The sequence below is a fragment of the Rattus rattus genome, chromosome 4 (assembly GCF_011064425.1).
Source record: "Rattus rattus isolate New Zealand chromosome 4, Rrattus_CSIRO_v1, whole genome shotgun sequence".
NCBI classification, from domain to species: domain Eukaryota; kingdom Metazoa; phylum Chordata; class Mammalia; order Rodentia; family Muridae; genus Rattus; species Rattus rattus.
In genome coordinates this window covers 172,802,010-172,823,677 of record NC_046157.1, presented here as the reverse complement: position 1 = coordinate 172,823,677, position 21,668 = coordinate 172,802,010, and the positions used below count along the sequence as shown (strand labels likewise).

General features: G+C 42.8%; 1 protein-coding gene across 1 annotated transcript in view; it reads left to right on the top strand.

The window, feature by feature from the left end:
- The window catches only part of Efna5 (ephrin A5), a 276,729-nt gene that overhangs the window by 223,317 nt on the left and 31,744 nt on the right, over nt 1-21,668 (top strand). Inside the window, 2 exon segments of the mRNA XM_032901711.1 lie at nt 5,286-5,582; nt 18,311-18,359. Coding sequence (XP_032757602.1) covers nt 5,286-5,582; nt 18,311-18,359 — 346 coding nt within the window.

Genomic DNA, 21,668 nt, shown 5'->3' with positions numbered 1-21,668 from the left:
GGAATCACCTCGTGACACGTTACAATACATTTAAAATGTAGTCATCAGCCGTCTGATGGGAGAGAGATAACATTTTCATTGTGGGATCCTTTAAGACATTACCTGAAGGGGGATAAAGGTGCCCGAAGCTCCCTAACTTCTGAGCGCACTGTCTCGTTTCAGCGACGCCGTTGCTGTATTTATGGAGGGAAGCCACTTCACTCAGGAGCTGCCTGATAAAATACCTCACTACATATTTCCCTGGAAGCAGGCTCGCTGCTGTGCCAGCAACATATGCTAAAGGCCAATTTAGAATGTTTTAAATAGGCGCCATCCCCTTCCTTTTCCAGCTACTAAAATGAAATGCATCTTGGCTGGATTGAGAGCGGGAGTGCTACAGGAGAACGTGGCTGGAGGGAGATTGTACCTCTGCGGCACCATGTCCTGGAGGCCAGAACATTGCTTGCATTTTTTTTTTCTGTTTGCCCTCTCTTTCTGTCAAGATCCACAACACAGGGGCATATGGTAGAGGGGGAGGTAAGGTCGGTGACCTGAAACAGCATTCACTGGCGAGGACAGCTGCACCATATCTATTTCCTTTTACAAAGAGCCACCAAGGGACAGGATTAAGTTAAGAACTCTGCTGATAGAGAACCCAAGGACTCAAGGACTAGATGCTCCAGTCCGCCGCAGTGACCCAGAGTGGAAGAAGGGGTTGAGAGGAGCACGGAGATGTTATGCCTCAAGCCAACTCGTGCCATCTGATGATACTCTAGGTCATATCTCAGCACGCATTTGAGGGCACATTATTGAGGACTCAGTGAAGAGACAGTCGCCGTCATGTCTTGTCTGTATTTGCTTTGAGTTTTGAGGGGGTTGGGGATTTAGCTCAGTGGTAGAGCGCTTGCTAGCCGTGATTGACTTCTACCTGCACGGGTTAGCTAGTGGAAGAGCTATTCATGCTGGTTGTAAATTAATGATCAAGACTAAATCTGGTCAAGTGTTGAAAAGTCAGCAGCCAAAATCTGTGTGACACGCCCACTCATCTGTACTCCGAGGCGTATTCCCCAGGTCTCCCATAGTTCCTTGCTTCTGGGGTCACTTTGCCACAAGTTGCCCTTGGACTGTGCCTTCCCTTTAACCAGTCAGGTGGCACCAGTGGCTCTGATCCTCTCCAGCCTACATCAAGGTTATAATTCACTCTGGGAATTTGGGATGATTAAAGGGGCTTACATTTTGTGCTGAATTTTATTCTCTCTTTTTTAAAAGATTGATTTATTTATATTAGTACAGTTGCTCTCTTCAGACACCAGAAGAGGGCGTCAGATCCCATTACAGATGGTTGTGAGCCACCATGTGGTTGCTGGGAATTAAACTCAGGACCTCTGGAAGAGCAGTCGGTGCTCTTAACCACAGAGCCATCTCTCCAGCCCTGAATGTTATACTTAATCAAGTGAAACGGACCTTTTGTGATATAGATGACATGGATCCTCCACCAATCTACCGCTCAGTTTTGATAGATGTGTGAAATATATTTTTGCTGTGGGAGAATAGTATCATAGGTTGTGGGGAACAATGATCCGAGTAGCCGCACATCCCAGTGAGGAGCAGGGACGGTCTTTCTAAACACTCGAGATGTTTCTGGTTCCTGAGATGTTTACATCGTGAGAACAGTCACACTGGTGTTGTCCACAGTTGAAATCCCCTTACTAAATAGGGTGAGTGCTCGTGGTTCTGCACGGAGAACCAATGATAATTTAGTAGACGAAGAATGACTGCTGCCTTAATTGTGGGCTGCCAGATATTATAGCTCTTAACAAGATACAGGGATCTCAAATTTTACACAGTGGGTAAAATTAGGGGAAGCGAAAAAGAGTAGAAACTTGCAGGACAAGTTCTAAGCCAATGACCAACCCGTTAACGTGGTGGCTGCGTCCCCCAGGGCATCTATAAATATTGGCATGCAAAGTCTTTCTAGAGTCCTTCGAGATGTGTATTTCCACCTTAATGCAAGCACAAGCTCAGGAAAGCTGTTTCCTATGGAAAAGATCCCTTTATGTGAACAGCTGCTGAGCCCCACAATACTTTATTCTGTGCATGAGTTGGAGCTTCCCCTCAGCTGCTGGGTAAGGATTTTGGAGTCAAGTGAGTAGGCAGGAGGAGGATCAGGGCGTGACTTACATTGATATCACCCTAAAGTAAACTGGTACCCACACTTCCAAGAGGCTGTCATCGTGAGAAGAGAAGCTGCTGCAACTGTGGGGCTGTCCTACTGGGCGACCGCCCTCGCCGTTACAAAGAGAGGCTGTGCTTCAGGACCCTGTAAGGCTTGGGATCTGATTTTAGCCCCACTACCTACCTACTGGGAACCTGAGCTAAGAGGATAAAGTCCGCTCTGGCTGCTGTTCCTCATTGTCAAAGCAAACACTTCCTAACAACTCAGCATAGTTATTTTGAGTGTTTCATAGTATCTGTACTTCATATATGTAGAACACACGCAAGTCTCAAGGACAGCAAACGCTTGTCATATCAGTCAATGGAAAAGAGAATTGGAACCCCGTTGAGAATGAGAATTGTCCCTCTCAGGACTATGAAGTGGACCTGCAGACATGGTCTTAGCAGTTTAATCTCTTAGGGGATGTGGTGTGAAGAACATTAGCTCCGTGGCCACCTCCCCTCCACCTTTTCATAGCCAGGAACACTGAGCATATCACTTGATTCCTTAAACTCGGTTTCTTTGTCTTTGACCGGATGTAACAATGCTGAGTATTCTGTGGTGCTGTGATGAATATTAACTGAAATAATGAATGTCTCATAGAAAAGTGCTCAGTGTTAAGTCACACTTGTGAGTTTCTTCACGATGAGAAGGTCATGACTACTTTGTAGCCAAAGGAGGCTTAATATAAAATAAGAATATCTCATGCAATCTTTTTCTTTTTCTTTTATTCTTGAGTGCATTATATAATATCTTTCATGAATTTTGGTTAGTCATTTTGTGTGTGTGATATATATAAGTATATATATATATATATACATATATATATATATCCTATTCTTTGATATGCTATAGTAAACAAACTTGTGCAAATTAAAGATCTGAACCCAGACAGACAGACAGGCCTATAAGCCCCATCACTTAGGAAGCAGATACAACAGGTTTCAGAGCTCAAGGCCATTCTGGGTAACATAGCAGATTCGAGTGTAGCCTCTGCTACTTAACACCGTGTCTGGAAAGACAGACAAGCAAGGAACTGAGGCAGAAGTGCAAATTGACTGTGATAGATTATTGTCTCCGGATACTGATGGAAGAGTGGGAATATTAGCTTCTAGAAGAATCGCAAGTTTAAAATAGACAGCTCAGTATTTTACTTCTCTCTCATGAAAGTACAGTATCCCCCAAAGGGAATAGTAGTCAACCCAGTGTAGAATGGGTTTTCAGTTCCATAGTTTGCTTCATTAAAATTTTAGTAACATTAGCAGGGAGGAAGATGGAAAAGGTGAACAGGTCCTGAAATGATAGTGATAATAATAATAACAACAACAATAATAATAATAGGTAATAATGTGACAACATGGCTTTTAATTGCAGAATAACAGTATTACAGAATAAGGGAATAAAGGGTGAGCCCAGGTAGCGACAGTTTTCATTTTCAGTTTGAGCACTTTCGAATGCTAGACAAGCTGCGTGAGTGACACTTAGGGAGAGAAAAAAAAAAAACCCTCCCCGCTTGGATGTCTTTAAAATCTGTAATAATAATATAATAGGATAAAGTGCATCTGGGCATCACCTTCTGCTGCAGTTCTTGTCTGGCTTCCGTCCAGAACTGTCAGGCTACTCTTGAGGGCTGATGATTCATCGCCCAGCACCCTTTTATCTCAACAGTGCAATGTCTTTCCTTTGTACTTTAGCAGCGATGTTACCTTGATGTTCAAAAATCTTTTAAAAGCAACAGTCTTTCCTTTCGTCTTGACGAATCATTGTCTACCCGTAATGAGGAAGAGGCAAACTTGTGAGCATCCCAAACACAAAGACAGAAACACGCGTGGGTCTCTCTGCAAGCGAGGATTCTCCCTGAAATGTGAATGCTCTGATAACTTCCCCTAGTTCCTCTCACTCGAATTGGCGCTACGAAACCTCAAGACGTTCTTCCTCCTCTGAGACTTGAGGAGCCTTGAGGAGGCAAGCAGGACAGGACGGGTCCTCATTGCTATCCTATCTTACGTGTAGGGGAACTAAGGCTCTGGATGATCTATGACTTCACTCACCAGATCCGATTCTTAAAGCCAGTTCTGCTCACTTAATGAGTGGTGCCATCCCCTTCCCGGTTAAACAATGTCTCTCCAAAGGGAATCTTTGTCGGAGTATTTAGCATCGAGAAGAAAAAGCGGTCTATTACTCCCAGGCTGAACATAAGTTCCTAGGTGCTGAAAGCCTCCTGGGTGGGGCCTCATTGGGAAACTGGAGGGCATGGGAGGATCCTCAAATGAGGAGTCTGGGAATCATCCCAGCGATAACCAAAGGAAGGAGAATTTTCAGCCATGGGGAAAGAGAAAGAAGAATGCAGAGACTGCTGACATCTCCGAATGTTTTATAGACTAGCTTGCAGAAGAGGAATTAGATTCGCCCTTTGTAACTCCAGGCAGCAGAAGTCGGATCCGTGGGTAGAAATTACACAGAAGCAGATTTATGCTCAATATAGGAAGAAAGTTTCTAACATTTAGAGATGTCCAAAAATGGAATTGACCCGCTCATCATCACCGGGAAGTGTTCATGTGAGACTGACTGTCCGGCCTGAAGATTACGGCACTTTATGGGGGCTGTATTTCAGCAGGAACACAGTTTTATGGTGAACCTTTCTGAGGGCTTAGGGAAGAATTTCCTCACAAGCTAAAACAAAAGCTTTTTTTGGTATACTCTCCTGCCGTGACTGAGAAAGAGTTACCCAGACGATTCTTGATTCCCACCTAGTATGTCCTGTGAAATACTTTTCCGCTGTTTGAGGGGAAGTTATTAATTAAAACAGAGAAGCCATAGTTTTATAAAATTAAACTGTAGCAGGCATTTGGTGTTTGCAGGGCTGGCATGTGTGTGTGTGTGTGTGTGTGTGTGTGTGTGTGTGTGTGTGTGTGTGTGTGTGTGTGTGTGTAAAATGTTTCAAGTCAGGCTATAAATCCTAAGTGTTTAGTGAAGACTTTTCATACTAAATGTTTTATCTCCAGAGTTCTTGAAGGATACAGCTGTTGATTGTGAGAGCAGAAACACCTCCCTGTACGAATTACCTATTCTCTCCTTCTGTTTCCAACAGATTCCAGAGGGGTGACTACCACATCGATGTCTGTATCAATGACTACCTGGATGTTTTCTGCCCTCACTATGAGGACTCTGTCCCGGAGGATAAGACTGAGCGCTATGTCCTGTACATGGTGAATTTTGATGGCTACAGTGCCTGCGACCACACATCCAAAGGGTTCAAGAGATGGGAATGTAACCGGCCTCACTCTCCAAACGGACCGCTGAAGTTCTCGGAGAAATTCCAACTCTTCACTCCCTTTTCTTTAGGATTTGAATTCAGGCCAGGCCGAGAGTATTTCTACATCTGTGAGTACATGGAGATTTATTACGTTGTGGGGCAGCTGCAGAACTCAGACTGATTTCTTTTTTTAAACCTGTGTTTCGGAGAGCTGCGGAGTTGGACTCTGTGTTACAGATGTCTCCTTGTGAACGCATGCATCATGATCCCTAGATACATTAGCTGGGAATTGGGAGCCCAAATTAGATTAAAGCCACGGCACCTCTTCCTCTATGAAATCCCGTGTCAGCCCGTGCAGTGAACCACTGCTGACATGGATTTCTTTTACATGAAAATTACCAGGACTTTCTTTTCTTTCTTTTTCTTTCTTTTTTTTTTTTTTTTTTAAGCTTGGGGAAAGGAAAAAGATTCCTGAAAAAAAAATTGAAGGAAATAATTAAAGTTACATAACTCGGAGCCTTCGAGTTCCTCATTCAGGTGTCAGCGACATCCTTTCAGTCATGCGCGGGTTTGGTGGAGAAAGGCTCAACTCCTGCAAATGTCAGCGTGCTGACGATAAATACTTGCTTTGCACCAAGGAGGGAAGACAATTATTAGGAGCAGCTGTGTCTGTAGGCAGGCGAGTGTGAAGAAGTATCTAGGAAGTGTTCCAGAGGAACCGGTCTTTCACCTGTGAGCATTGTGTGACTGTCCCAGAGAGCGCTCTGAATGGTCTCTCAGTGGACCAGCATCAATCACAGTGCCACAGCCTGATTTATTCCCCATCCTGGGCAGCCTTACTTTTTCCTCCGGTGTCACCCTGGCACGGATTAGTCCTAAATGCTTCTCAGACTTCACCATGCATGCGACACCTGGGGGTCTGGTTGTCATACAGATGTCGACTGGAGATCTGAGGTGGAACCTAAGATTAGGCATGCGTGAATTTCCCAGGAAGTGTTCATGTTGCTGGCCCATGGACCACACATGGAGTAACAGAGTTCTAGATGGTACCAACTGTAGACCTCATGGCCTATGGTGGTCTTCAGTAGGCATAGCTGGACCAGTTTTAGTATTGAATATTCAATCAGTCTAGCCTCCTCCGTGTGGTTCCCTATTGGCTATAGGACATGAAAACGTGTTTGTTCACAGTACATTTATGGAAGAGCTCGTACTGGCTCTGAAATGGGGGTGTCTGTGAGAGATGGAGACACTTCCTGTTTTTAGTAAGGGGCAGACTTGGAAAGAGGCAATTCAGGCAAGGACAGCCACTGAGTAAGGGTGCAGGCCAGGGCTGGTGGGGACTCAGGAAGACCTGAGGTTTAACCTGCTTCAGGAATCCGGAAGCGCTGTTGCCCCAGCCATGTGGAAATCCGCCTGACACCACTCTAAATGCTTGGCATCCTTCTGCATCAGCTCTCCAGACAAACAAGATAGAGAACACTCCTGCTTTTCTGACTCATTTCTTCCATGCAAATGTCTACACCCGTGTGATTCAGTTTCTAGCTCTTCTCCGTCTTCCAAAAAAAAAAAAAAAAAGAATTTTATAGCAAGTCAGATTTCGCCATCGCCACGGCTCTCTCTCGCTTATATTAGAGTTGAATTTAAAAAGGAAATTGAACAGTACCAGTTTTATTATTTTGGTACATACTTCACTTGTTAGTCATGAGAAAACATGCAAAAGCCTTGATACCATCTCACATTGAGTCCATAAAAATAGGAGGAGGAAAATTGAGTCTCGCAGATGCAGGAAACCCAGACATCCACTGACCCCCCGATTTTCCCAGGCAGTGTGCTATGCTCACACTCCGAGAGCTCTCCCTTTCTGAAAGAATCCTAGTCAGCAAGGATGGAAAGGAGGGAGAAGGCATTCAGTAGTGGGGCAGCATTAATTTCATTAATTCCCCCACTGTGAGATACTGTGCTACAAGGGGAAATTATTTTCAGAACCGATATCTTCTTATTGACTTTTCGGACTTAAAAACCAACAAAAGCAGAAGCTGAAAATAAAGAGAGAACATCAAGAAGGGAAACGCTCACCGGCTAACTGGCTGATTGCATGATTATTAGAAGGTTTAGAATCCATTGAGGTTCGTAAGCAAGGCAGTATTCACAGATCCCGTATGCTTACGACTAGGTTCTCCTCATTTGTGGTTAAATTCAATATTTCACTAAAAAAATCATTGTGTCTTCTATAACATTCATTTAACGGAGTCATTTAACTGTCAAGGGCTCCTGTCAAAGTAATTGTTCCAAAATGCTTCAAAATATCAAGAGCTTTTTGCTGTTCATCCGAGTTTAACTTTAAATTACTTTTTTTTTTTAAATGAAAGGTAAAATAGCACAAAATGAAGCAGCAAAGCAATGTTCATTACAAGAAGCACAGTGGCCTGGTGTTCACTGAAATGGAATTTTCAACCCCCATAGCGTCCCTCCTTGTCTACTCCATGGTGAAAGTCTCCCCTGTCTCTCGCTGCTAAGACCAATGGCAGAGCTAGTATGATGTATCTCTTAGCACATTTCATGTGCTCTGTTCATAATTCAAGCCTAGGATTCTTCGGTTGAATCTCCTTTCTCCTGAGATGTGAGGGAGGAGCAGAATGATTGGAAAATGTGCACCCCCCCCCATTAACGCCCACCTCAGAAACAAGCTAAACTGCCCAACAAGTTGAAATTAAAGAAAGTTGTTGTGAGGACAAAGGACCCAGGCTCGTAGTAACTCACTTCAATTCTCCAGAACTAGAAACAGGAAGTGAGCCTAGTGTTTGTCTCCCTTTAGGGTTGCGTTGTGCTGTGAGGTAGGGGCCAGAAGTCAGCTAGAAACAGATTTGGTGGGGAGGAAAAGCAGGCATTTCATAGCAGAGGTACCTAGACTCAGATAGGACACAAGCCAGAGAGTTCTCGTCAATATCCTCTTCCTCCAGACAAGGCTCTTTTTCCTTTATAATGTCTCTGCATTATGCAAATTAAGAAACTGTAACTGTTCACTGTCTTGTCTGAAATGTCCACTTTACCTTGGAGACAAAGTTTCCTTAGCTGTTCTGACTCCTTTATTCATCCTAAGTTACTCTGTTACTTTATTCATCCTAAGTTACTCTGTTACTTTATTGTCCTAAGTGAGGGCTTCTTTGTTACAGGTGGTCTTTCACTTGGGAACGGGTTTCAGATTGGAGTTGTGGGGCTTTGGCTGTTCCTGAATCTGACCAGCAGTTTTTAATCTGTGGTAGTTAACCTAAGAGATTGGCATCCTGCAGTAGTGTTTATATCATTAGTGGCAGATTCTCAGAACTGCCAGTCAGGTTAAAGTCATTTATATAGACTTCATACCAGGAATGGTTAACCCCTCGCCCATGGCCCAAATACACCCCATGACATCGGTGGTTATAAATGTGGTCCTATATATCAGTAGACCATAGCTTTGAATCTGAATGTCAAAAGGATACACTTTAAATAAGAAATTAGAAATTTTAGAAATTAAAAAAATGCTCTAAAGATGCTTCTCACAAATATTAACCTATAGAGAAACGTTTAGGCGCACGTTTTCTGCTCTCATCTAAATGAGAAGAGATAAAAGAAATCATTAAAATAAGGACATTAAGTTATTTTTTTTAAAGTCCACAGAAATAGTGCTTTGAAGGCACCCTTTTGCTGAAGGGGGAAAAAAAACCCACAGCGATTACCTGGCCCTTCAGCTGCTGTAATGAGCTATTTGAACTTGAGTAACTCATCTAATATCGTTGGAGTTCCAAGTCTACATCTGTAGAATTATGTGGCTGAAATGAATGATTTCAGAAATCACTTGGAACTTTAATATCCTTGTGTTATTAATTTTTATCTGAGGTCTGCCGCTTCAGCTCAGAGATAACATCTATGTGATGACCCAACGCAGTGCCTGGTAGGTATCAGTAAACAACGCCCGAGGGAAGGCTGGAGAGCATGCAGAGCGGAGAGCTGTTAGGACCCCGCTCTGCATCACCCCTATCTCCTGTTCCTTTAGGGCGGCAGGCTTCTTGTGAGTCAGGCTCCCAGCACTGCTGCCCCCAACCCTATCACGTCTGATCTTGCCAGCCGGAGCTCCAAGGCTCTTCTTCCTTTTCCCACACCCATCCTCTCTGATCTCCCTGCTGCAGCCTCTCTGTCCTCCGTCCTAGTCCGTGTGGCGAGGCAGCACACCCCAGTGCTAGGGTTTGGACACTTCAGCGTCTCCTCTCCTCATACATGTCCTTTTCCTCACTTCTTTTAGAGGTGTGCTGAGAAATGTCTTTATCAGAAAGGCTGAATTAAAAATGTAAAAGTAACACTTTCTTTATCATTCTCTACCTTCTTACTGTCTTGTGCAATTGTTTTCCTCGGGCACTGAGCACTCCTGACATTAAATATTTATGATTTATTGTTCATAGCTGCTTCTACCCCGTGGCATGTATTATATTGTTTGTCATGGAGAACATGTTCAATAACTAGGAATAAATAGTGCTTACAGAGCACATATTCAGTTCTAAGGACTGATTTGGGGACCTTGTCATTAAAATGGTTCCGTGACATAGTGACATAGTGTTCTTTTTTACCCTCTGTGTGTGTGTGTGTGTGTGTGTGTGTGTGTGCGCGCGCGCGTGTGCATGGTGTGGCGACCTCCACATGTGTGCACGTGTGAGTACGTGTGTGTGTGCTTATGTGTGGTCTGTTCATGCATGAGTACGTGTGTATGTGTTGTATACGTGCATGTGTGTGCATATATGTCGTGTGTGTAGAAACAAAGGTCAGGTAATTTGAAAAAGGCTCATGTAAGTACAAAGTAATGAATGGAGAAAAAATTGGGGCCTCGGCCACTGGAAGAAATGAAAAAGATAAAATCTAAGGCCTCATGTACTTCAAACGGAAGAGTATATGTTTCTATTTTTAAAAGGTTAGAAATGGACTCTGGAGATGGCTCAGTGGATAAAGTACTTTCCAGACAACTCTGAGGACTTGCGTTTGGATCCCCAGGACCCATATGAACGCTGGGCGGGTGTAGTGGCTTGCCTGCCGTCTCAGCACATAGAGAGCAGAGACATTTATGCATCTTAAGCTCCCCAAAGGATGCTTTCCCATCTGCAGAAGATAGGCTATTAGCCCTGTTACTCTAGGTACCGTCTAAATCTAGAAAAGTTGCATTTTCTAAGATAAAAATCCTAACTTGGCTGCATATACAGTACACAGTGTCCAAATTGAGTTACGGTTATCCACGTGACCCTCTGAATTAGTGAATGGTTTATGACAGATAAGCATCATTTCCTGAAAATGATGGTTAAAAGCAGAAGATGATAGCCTTCACAATGTCTAACTCATCCCTGGGCACATTTCCCATAATTCCATAGTATATGCTCCTTGAGTGCCTAGGAAATGTCCTATGTATTTCACCTGTTTTATAGCTTTGTCTTAGGCTAGGAGACAATTCTAATATGCCCCACACAACTTATTTTGTTAACAAAATAGCTTAAAATCCTAAGACGTGGTTTTTTTTTAATAGGGACCCAGATTCTCTCCAGAAGCCAATTGTACTTGTACAACCTTTTTATAGGCGGGAGAATATTTAGAATACCAGAACATTAACACAAGGAAGAAACTCCTTCTTCACTTGCCATTTGACTCCAAAGGCTTTTCTGTAGGTGAACTGTTTGGGACTCCAAGTATAATTTCTTGTGGAAGTGTTTATAAAATCAGGTGAGGGCTCAGCCACACAAGAGAATCCACTTAGCTGTGGGGCTGATGGGAAAAGAACGTGTATATTCAAAGAGCCATGATATAAAACAGCACACCTGGAAGAGCTGCCCAGTAACTAAAACCTGAATGAATGTGTGTCACAATAGCGTACCACATTCAGGGAAAAAATGAACTTTAAAGCCTTTGCGTGGCAATATTTGTGTAGCATACCCTGTAGCAGCCCAAGTCTGGGGAAATGGCATGGCATCAAAGTATGGTTTAATTTATTCTTTGTTAAATTGTACGGACTCTCATTACTGCAGCATTGGTTGTGGGATCTTCCTGTTCTTCTAAAGGTTATTTATTCCTTTGTTTAGTGCTTTGTTTTGTTGTTTGTTTGTTTGTTTGTTTTTTGAGGCAGGTTTCTCTGTGTAGCTCTGCTGTCCTGGAACTCACTCTGTAGATCAGGCTGTCTCAAACTCACAGAGTTCCACCTGCCTCAGTGTTGGGATTAAAGGTGTGCACTGCTAGCATATGTGTGGGTATTTTGTCTGCATATGTGTCTGGGCTCTTGGAAGCCAGAAGAGGATGTCGGCTTCCTGGGAACTGGAGTTACAGACAACTATGAGCTGCCATGAGGTACTAGGAATTGAATCTAGGTCCTCTAGAAAAGCAATTACTATTCCTAACCGCTGAGCCATCCCTCCAGGACCCGTTCCTATTGTCCTTAATGCTAGAGTGTTGATGAGATTCATTGTCTAATGTTGCACAGCTTCCCTTTTCTTCATCCGTAAAATGGGTTTAAGAATAAGACTTCTTCATCACAGTCTTTCTTATTTCCAAGATTCAGGAAATGAACTGTCTGATACAGAACGGCCTGCTGAACAGGTGTGTTTAATACTCCTTATCCAAAATGACTGGCAGCCTTTGAAATGGGGAAGTGGATTTGCAGTGGCTTTCATTGGTAATCTACATTAAGAGTTATTTTGCTTTTGGAAGTTCACCCCAAACCACTTATTTTCTTACTTTTTCTTATTGAAATTGAAGAACTTGGAAATAGTATGATTATCAGAGCAGGAGATAACATTTTTTTAACCATATATATGATTTTATCCTCGCAGGAGAAGTGCCTTGGAAATACTATGCATTTTCTTTGAACTAACATCACCTACTTGTTTAGCTTGATCAGGGTGTGTGTGTGTGTGTGTGTGTGTGTACATGCATATGTGTAAACACACATTTTGTCTTTGTTATTGCCTTTTTTTATTGAGCTCTTTTGGCATTGTTTTCTTTAGCAGCAACCGTTCTGAGATTCAGGAGGTCCATAACAGAAACTTCCAGTAGAACTCTTATCAAAAACCAGATCACTTGTTTTAAAGGTGATTTTTCCCAGAAAATGGAATTTTGAGGCCTTTTTATGTTAATTCAAGAAAGGCAATGGGATTGTTAGGAAACTGACAGGTTCTAAAAATTTCCTAGAGAAGAAACAAAAAACTAGCTCTTTAAAGTTGTGTTTCATTTTTAAAATAGAATGCGACCATTTTTCTCCAGTTGGACATCAGACATTTTTCAGTGATAACATTAGTTTCCTCTCCGATAATAGCCATTTTTATTCTCTTTGTATACTTTGCAGGTCTCCTGTGAGCCTACAAGATTGTGCCTTTTCATTTAAAGTATGAGTTTAGAGAATTGTTTCTGGTTCAAGATGTCCCTGTCCATCTTATAGGAAAGCGTGAATGGATCCAAGAGTTCTTAAGTGAAAGTTAAACAAACAACCTGCAAGAAGATGTTCAGGGACCTCCGAGTATTTTTCCTGTGTTAATTGTAATTCTCTCTCATGGAAACAATTGTTTATCACCAGACACTGTGTCAGCCTTCTGAATTGAGTGTGTGTGGTGTGGTCTCAGCCACTCTGGACCATGAGGGGAACATCCAGGCTTCCTGGTGGCTTCTCTCCACTCTTCATGTGGCCCTTGTGAAACCAGGGATTGGGGAAGTAATCGGACCACATGGTTTTCAGGACTCGCTCCATTATTATTTTTTAACATTTTCACACCATTGCTTTATCAAACATGGTTTTAGAAAGAGACGTTAAGGAGTAGGGAAAGGAGAAAGATACCTTAACTGGTGTTAGAAGAATCAGAGAAACTAGTGCCAGACCTGGTGAAATGGGAGCTAGTGTGAACATAACTGCTTGTACATGTTGGCGTTGAAAGCATCCTGGGAGTTTGCAAAGGGACCTGAGTAACTGGGAGTTGGTAGGAACTTGTGGAATCAACCGCAAGGAGCCAAACACTCGTAAGCAGACTTCCCATTGCCTGAGTTTTACAAAGGCTGACGTCCCGATAAGGAGTTCAACATCAGGACCATTTTTCTTTGTACTCCTTTTGAGAACTCAGGGTGCCATTATGAGATGGAGACAGCCTGCGGCGTTCTGACCTCCCAAGGGACAAAAAGGAATCATGGTACTAACTCTCTAGTTCCTCCTACCGTGCTTTCAGTAAACACCAAAAGGGAAACAAATGAAAAGATTGCTCTCTCCACCCTCACCCCACCCCTGCCCCAATGTCAAATGTGGCCACCTGTCCAGAAATAACTCTCTGGGTCAATTGCATAATCTCACAGAGAAACAGCAGGTCTCAGGCATACAACATGGAATGCATTCGTCTGGGCTCAAGAGTTAACCAAACACAGTTTGGTGGGCTCCTGAATCTCACGTACATGTGGTGTTGCATAGAACAGATGTCTGGAGAGATGGAAATACCACACCAGTGACACTTGGAATAACAGTGTTTATATTCCATTGACTTTGAGTTGTCAGCATACCGTTCTGTGCTTCCCTTAGTAACTCACTAAGGCAGCCGAACTTCAGTGCGGTGATGTCTAAGTGTCATTTGTTATAAAGTGCACACGCACGCACATATCAAATGCACAGTCAGTCATTAGGGGGGCATTGAATCCTTTATAGGAAACCCCAATCTTTTCCATGAGACACACACAGTGAAAGTTGACTGAATGCAGCTCACACAGGAATAACCTGGTTGTGGTCTTTCATTGGAAAAAAACCAAAAAACAAAAAACTACTGCCATTTCTGCAGAGCTCACCCATCTCCTCTTGCTCTATTTTAGCAGAATGGTCTTGTAACTCTTGGTTTGAAAGTTGTCATACAGCCTCACAGCAGGCTTATATTATCTACAGAGTTCTTTATGAAGAAATATAAATCACCACAAATGAGACTTTTCACAGCCAGATATATGTAGAAATCTGTGTCAGTGCTTTCCTGGCTGGCTAAAAAATATCTCTAGGCTCTGAAGCTTCCACACAACTCATCCCGCTCCCTACCCTTTTGGGAAGCAATTCTCAAAACTTGAGATTTATGGTCCGGAGAGATGATAGTGGCTATAAAGTTTTCTATTTTCTCTTTTCTTTAATATTAATGCAGAGGACGAGGCGTTATCGCTCATTATTTTAGTTCATGAGTATCCTGTGAGTTTGAAATATGGTTCCTGGAGAAGTGGCTCACCTCTGCCTAATAGGGGAAATATGTGGGCTTTGGCAACAGGCTGTTTTTCCATTAAATATTTTTATGTAGATTGTATAAAATCCACATTAGGAACAAAATCTTAATATAAATGCAATATCCAGGCTTAGTTTAAAAGTTTAAAATCTTTACAAAATATTAATTCCTTCTGAGCCCCAAAAGTAAAATATCGTGGATTGGAGAACAGCCAGCCTGTCTATTATTGTTAGAAATTGCAACGATAATATCTTTTCATTTTATTTTATTATTTCCACCGATGCACAGTGCTTCTGACCCGCTTTATCTCCATCGCTGTAAGCTGAGTTTCACTCTGCAGTTAGCATCCCCTTAGCATGCAAATCCTTTAAAAGCAAATAGCATGCTCTGGGTAATTTAAAATAATAAGATGCACTGCTTTAACTCACCCCACTTCTATTACCTTCCGAGCCAGGGTTCTAATCCAGATTTGCCTCACCTGATTCTTTGGGGAATTTTTGAAAGTTAATTTTCTCCCGAGGTGAAGAATTGTCACCAATTCTGAACTGAAGTCAGAACCGATGGACTCCACTACACGCTATGGTGTTTTGCTTTGAGTTTCAGTGGTCCCTGCCCTTCAATTTACAAATTCTTGCTTCATTAGGTGGAATTTCAAGAAATAGATCTGAAAGAGCTTAAGTTGGAGACCCCAAACCTGTTGCTTGTTGACAGAATGCTTGAAGGAGGTCTTGCTGGGAGAGACTGAGTTCAGCCATGTCTCAGACTGTGTGGTGGATCCCGGACTAAATTAGATGAGGTGGAGTTCAGCCTTTCGCTGAAAGCTTACTCTGCCCTGACTAACGATTATTCCCGTAGGTGTAATTATCATGATTTAGCATTTATTATATGTACAGTGTACAGTGGTTCCAAGCACTGTGTGTATTCGCAGCCATCAGATCCCCATCTGTGCAGTAGGTGGTGTTATTGTCCCCAGCGCTAATGCTCAGAGAGAGCTGGGAAGTGTGACGCCCTGGATGGGCGCTCACCTCCAGGTGTGTTTTATCTGTGCATCTCGTAATTTATGACGGTTGGTTGTTTGCTGCGAGTGACTGAAGCCAGGGCCTCCCAGTTGCTAAGCATGCATTTCACCCCTGAGCTGTGCCCCCAGACACATAATAAGTATTTTTAGAGAAGTCAAAGTCAGATTTCAAACACCGACAGATCCTCTCCCCTCCAGACCTGTGGCAATGCCTCTTTTGAAAATAGCTAAAGTAAACTATTTAGGAAATTTTCCTCTTACCTTATTACAGAGAGTCACATTTTAAAATGCCCATGCAACAAATATTAAACAAATTAGAGCTCTGTGGGATGATTTGTGGGGATAAAATATGACCATACAATAAGGTGTACCGTTTGTTATGACAAAGACATTTAATGAGGGGCAAGATTTTTGAAAGTGTGTGTTCTTAGTCACTTTTCAGAAGTTAAATTTTAGTAACAGTGTAGTATATATACACACACGACACTGGGACATTGGTAGATATATTGTCAAGCGTTGTAACCAATGGTCTCAACATTGTAGCCTATCAGTTGTTTACCTAATCCCTGAGTGACACGTTGTTGCAATAATTGTTATGCTGTGATTTGTAATGACTGTTGCTGTTACTAGTTAAGACCTGCCATTCATGGGGGCTATACAGATGGCTATGGGGTTAAGAGGACTCGCTAGAGAAGGACATGAGTTCAAACTCCCAGCATCCATGAGAAACAGAGGCGTGACAGCACATGCCTGTAATCCCTTGAGGAACAAAGACAGGCCAATACCCAGAGCTTGGTGCCAAGCAGCCCTGCCAAAAATGGTGATATCTTGCTCGGTAAAAGACCCCGTCTCAAAGAAATAAGATGGAGCTCTAGAAGACACCCAGCATCCTCCTTTCTGCTCTGCATAATTGAACATGGGCAAGCATGCCCACACACTCATGCCACATGCGACACCACTCATTTCTTTTGAATCCTCTGCTTCTCCATAAACTTAGAAGTATGAAGACTCCTTTATTTTATAAATTTTATAAGCACATATATAGGTTATAAAATATAGGTTTTATAATACAGGCCATATTGGAGATCTGTTATACTTAAAACCCTTTGGCATGAAGTTTGGGAGTTAATACCTAGGAACACTCTTGGCACTGGTACATGACGATAGTCACCTGAGTCAGAAAGACATCCCAGCCTAGAGAGATCAAGCCTCAACCAACTTCTGACAGAGAAATTAGAACAGCGAGGACCCAGGGTCAGTTGCTAGGCATGGTGGTCCACATCCATAATCCCAGTGGTTGGGAGGCAGAAGCAGGTAGATCTCCATGACTGTGAGGTCAGCCAGGTTGACACAGTGAGTTCCAGGTCAGCAAGGGCTGCAGAGTGAGACCTTGTTTCAAAGAAAAAGAAAAACAGGCATCAATGAAAAAGAAAGAAACTAATTAACATGTTCCAAGTTATGAAGGTCATTAATTCTCCTCTGAGGAGTTTGTAAGAAATAGAAATGTGGCTGAGGAAGAAGCCGGAGATTTTTAGGGGGAAGGGGCGTTAGCATATGAATACATTGAAATCATTTGTTATGTGGTAATGCTACCATAGGAACGCTTACCCGTTAAGTGTGTAATATGACATCTCATCTGTTGTCATTGTCATTTTTTCCTCTGATGAGAAAACGGGGCCTAGATCACACTGCTCGTATGAGAATGGATCCAAGTCTGGGTGAATGCAGGCTCCCTCCAAAGTCCATACCCCTAGCTCTTATCTGTGGGTGGAAAGTCGTGTTTAAAAACTAATTCTATAAACAACCCTGGTAGTTATCGGGAGAACATTCTCATCTCAGAGGTTGTGGTACCCTTCACCTGACCTTTCCGACTTCCCTGTTGCTTCTGTGTTTCCTGCAGCTCTGTTGCCATAGTTATAGAGTTTCGATTTGTGTGTGTGTGTGTGTGTGTGTGTGCGTGCGCGCGCGTGAGAGAGAGAGCTTTTATGATGTTTATGTTAAAACGAATTGCTAAATCAATAACATTTGCTGGATTATTGGTTTAATTAAGAAGCAGAATTTCTGACCATTCGGGATGATAAGTTTGTTATTAACGTCCCTTTGAGAAGATTTATGGAAGCCATTTCCTGAAATACTTAACATTCAAAATTCTATAAGCCCACTCATTAAACCCAACTTAGGGCTGCCTCTTACTATGCATCCTCTTTGTGAAGGACCTACTGGCGTGTAGAAGGTCACTCTCCTCTCGCTGAGGCAGATTGTCGTGCTTAGGGACCTGTGTTTCCTCTGCAGGCCTGTGTGGCACACACCGTAAGTGTCCGTGCACGGCCTTTGTCCCCAGGTGCTCAGAGTCCAGTGTGAGGAATGCAGACTCACAAAAGCAACTAAAGTGTTGAGAATAAAACATGTCGTAAGATCGGCGCTGTCCCTAAAAGAGGAGACGGTGCTGACTTGAGGGTCATGGTGGGATTCCGCTCCCAGCGCCGTCCCAAGTGTGCTAACCCACCTGTGGGAACGGAGGTGGGAGGTTGCCGTCTTGGAACTTCCTTCCCGACTGTCTGATTCACTCCGTTTTATGAGCCGACAGCGCAGGGATCCATTTGAACAAGCTCCCCAGCTGTCTTTCCTAACCCGAGGGAAGGCTGCCTGAAAATGAAAGCCACTGTGTCTGAAACAGGCTCTAGAGGATTCGAGGGATTGGAAAGGTCATGTCGTCGGCGGTGGCTTCAATCTTGAGAAAAGATGAAATTTCTCTTCTGAATGTTACATAGCCCAGGGAACTCTGGTTACGGGAGACTAAGGCAGACTAAGGTAGGCTGGAGAGAGCCACCATTCTCCAGGCCATAAGCCATTTTACTGTCTTCCCAACCAGGCTGTCTTTATTTGCTTCCTCCTCAGAGAGAGAGGTCGCCCTTTGACTTAGCTGGTGCGAATGAGACTCAGGTAAACCTTGTGATGCCTGTACAGTTTTTAAAATGCTATCATAAAGCTATCCTATCTTACACGATAATAAGCTTCATAGACGAGGATAAAAACCAGAAACCCAGAGACAAGAAGCAGGAAGGTAGCTAGTGAGCCCTATTCATTTCAGGGTAACAATGTTTCAGGCAAAGCTTTTCCTGTGGAGAGAGAAAAGGACAGTCATTCAGCCTGGCATCCATCAGACAACTCAAGGTTGCTGGAAGCACAGAAGAAGTCAGTGCCTATTGTCTGTGACCTTTGGGGCTTGATAGCTTGTTTTCCTCTGCCTGATGTCAGAGCCTGCATCTAAGGGGAGTGATGATTTGGTTATGATTAAAGGTCAACGGGGATGTGTATTTAATCACCATTTACCAGTTATAAGTTGGGTTAGACAGCAGTCATTTAAAACCCTGATAATATGCTCTGATTCCTAGAAAATGAGTCTATTATCTCAGATTCCTTAAAAAAAATAAACAAAAGACTTCACATTCAGAAAAAGAATTTTGCAATGGAGAGACGCGGGCCTGGAATGCGCTGTACACTGGGTGTGTTTAACTGGGCAATAGATCTCAACCTGGGCCTGAAGGTACCCATACAGAAGTGAGCCAAAATGCTAGTTTAATAAATGGTATTCTTAATATTGATATCCGAGAGGCCATTAGTTACTTTCTTAGTCCTATCAAAATTAATGGTCACTTCCATGACAAATCTTTATGGGTACTTTAAATTATACATTTGCATATGTCAGAAATAGTTCCTATCATCAACTAGTTTGAAATACAGTAGTAGTCAGAAATAGCTCACTGTCATTTACTCACAAGTACATTTTTTTCTCACCATTTTTATAGTATCAGATGTGACCGAAATGTATTAATTCAGTTCAGAAGGCATTAATTCAGTTCACCGGGTTCATTTATTTTTCTACAGCGGTGAAGATATAGAAATATCATTCTGCTCACTCAGAGAACCATTGCTTGGTTCAAATCCAAGTCTGGAGTGGTCAGATGAATGCGCACAAAATGTTTTCAAGGTCTAACTAGAAAAATCGCTTTACCGTTGGCAGCCAGCATTTGTGCACTGATTTTTTTTCCTCACATCGAGTCTCATACCTGAAAACCATAGAGAAATATCCTTTTTTCCTAAATTGAGAAACTCAGCTGTAATCTAAATGAAATGGGATAAATTATCTTTTTCACAATTATCCATTAAAGGGAGAATTAAAATTAATATTAATCACAGATGTTTCATCAAGCTTTATTATCAGCCAGATTGACTGCCAAAGTGCTTTCTGGAAGACATTTCCTCTCCATCCCCCACCGGCTACTGAGAACAAACTGTTACTACGGGTCCTTAGATAAAGATTAATGCTTTTGGCGATTCGTTTGAGGAGATCCATATTTTACTGTACACTCCACTTCAGTTCAAGGCACCGCTAAAATGCATGGTTTGTCAGTTCGCTGATAAAATTACGCAGCGGAGACATATGCTATGATATTTCTTTCTACCACCATCAGAAACCCGCTAATCTCTTAAGTCTCCCAAGGTTGGTATCACCCAACCCGAGTTAGTTTAAGTTTCAGCAAGATTTGTCGGAAGGAAAAAAAACATGCCAGTGTTCAGGAGACGCATACATGTTCACATCCTGTTTCACAAGCGGTCTCTCATTAGCTTGCCACTGTTGTTTGTACTGGAGTTTGCTGTGAATATTTCGTATGTGCATATAACACACTTTGGTCAACTTCTCCCCCACTTTCCTTGCTTATTATTACCTATTCTACTGAAGTTTGGTACTATTTTCATTTAAGGGCTACTTCCTGAAGTAATTACCAACGATTTGGCCCTTATAGTAATAGTGAATGTTTGCTGACCTTCCGGCCATTTGCAAAGGGCAGTATCCACCAGTGCTGCCTTCAGTAATTAAGGTCCTCTGCATGGAGACAGTTTTTAATCAGTTCTAGCAACATCTACAACCTCCCCTTACTCCATAAGGAGCTTGGCTCTGTCAGTCGGATCTCACCGGATAGAGAGGATTAAAGTCTGGGGAAATCTAGAACGTAGCATGTCTCATCAACACAGTCATGTGCTTTTCTTAGGGACAGCATTTCCTCATTCCTGAGCGGTTCCACTGGGGATTCAGGTTCATGGGAGAATTGGTTTGATTGGTATCTATGCCTGTCCTTTGGCAAGAGTAAAGCTCGCCATGATTGACAGCCCCAAGATTTCATGGGATAAGGCAGAGGAAGTTTTTCAAAGGCCCTCTTTTCCTCTTGTTTGTTTTTACTGATGTTTGTTTTCGTTGCTTTTTGTTGGTGGTGGTGCGCACTTCATTTCGTTTCGTGGTGGTTTTGTTTTGGTTTTGATGGTTTGTATTTCACCCTAAGGAAAACCGGTAGTGGTGCCAAATGGACCGAAACAATGACCAAAGCAAGTGTGTAGTTCACCGATGAGCACTACTGTAGGACACAAGAGGAGTGGTTCACAACCTCGGAAAAAGTTCTGTATACATTGTTTGCGTCTGAAGCAGGGCGTCAACTCCTTCAGAGTTCTCATTTGTCATACGGTACTGTTCTTTACACACTACTTTTACAGGCTTAACTGAGGTCAACCCATTAACGACACTGGAGTGCATGCTTCAGTTAGAATTTCTCTCCCATTTAATTGCCTTTCCTTCCTTCAATTGAGGCAGCATGAGATGAACAGAGACCCCGAGACAAAGAAAGAAAAGCGTTTTGTTTCTAAGGTAGTTTCATTGGCATCTGTGGAATAGAAGAAATGCAGTCGTTAGGTGCCTGGGTTCTGGGTGCAGGATCTCAGAGGTTCGCTCAACCGTGACATCTTGGGAAGTTACTCTAGGGTGTGGATCTGTAGAGCATCCCTTGTCTTAGTCACCGATAATCCAGAAAGGAACAACAGGCGTCATCCTGTCTCTGTGACTTCGGGTCTGAGGGCGACTGTGGTAACGTACTCGGTGAAGACACCTTCATCTACATGATACCATTTGCAAAC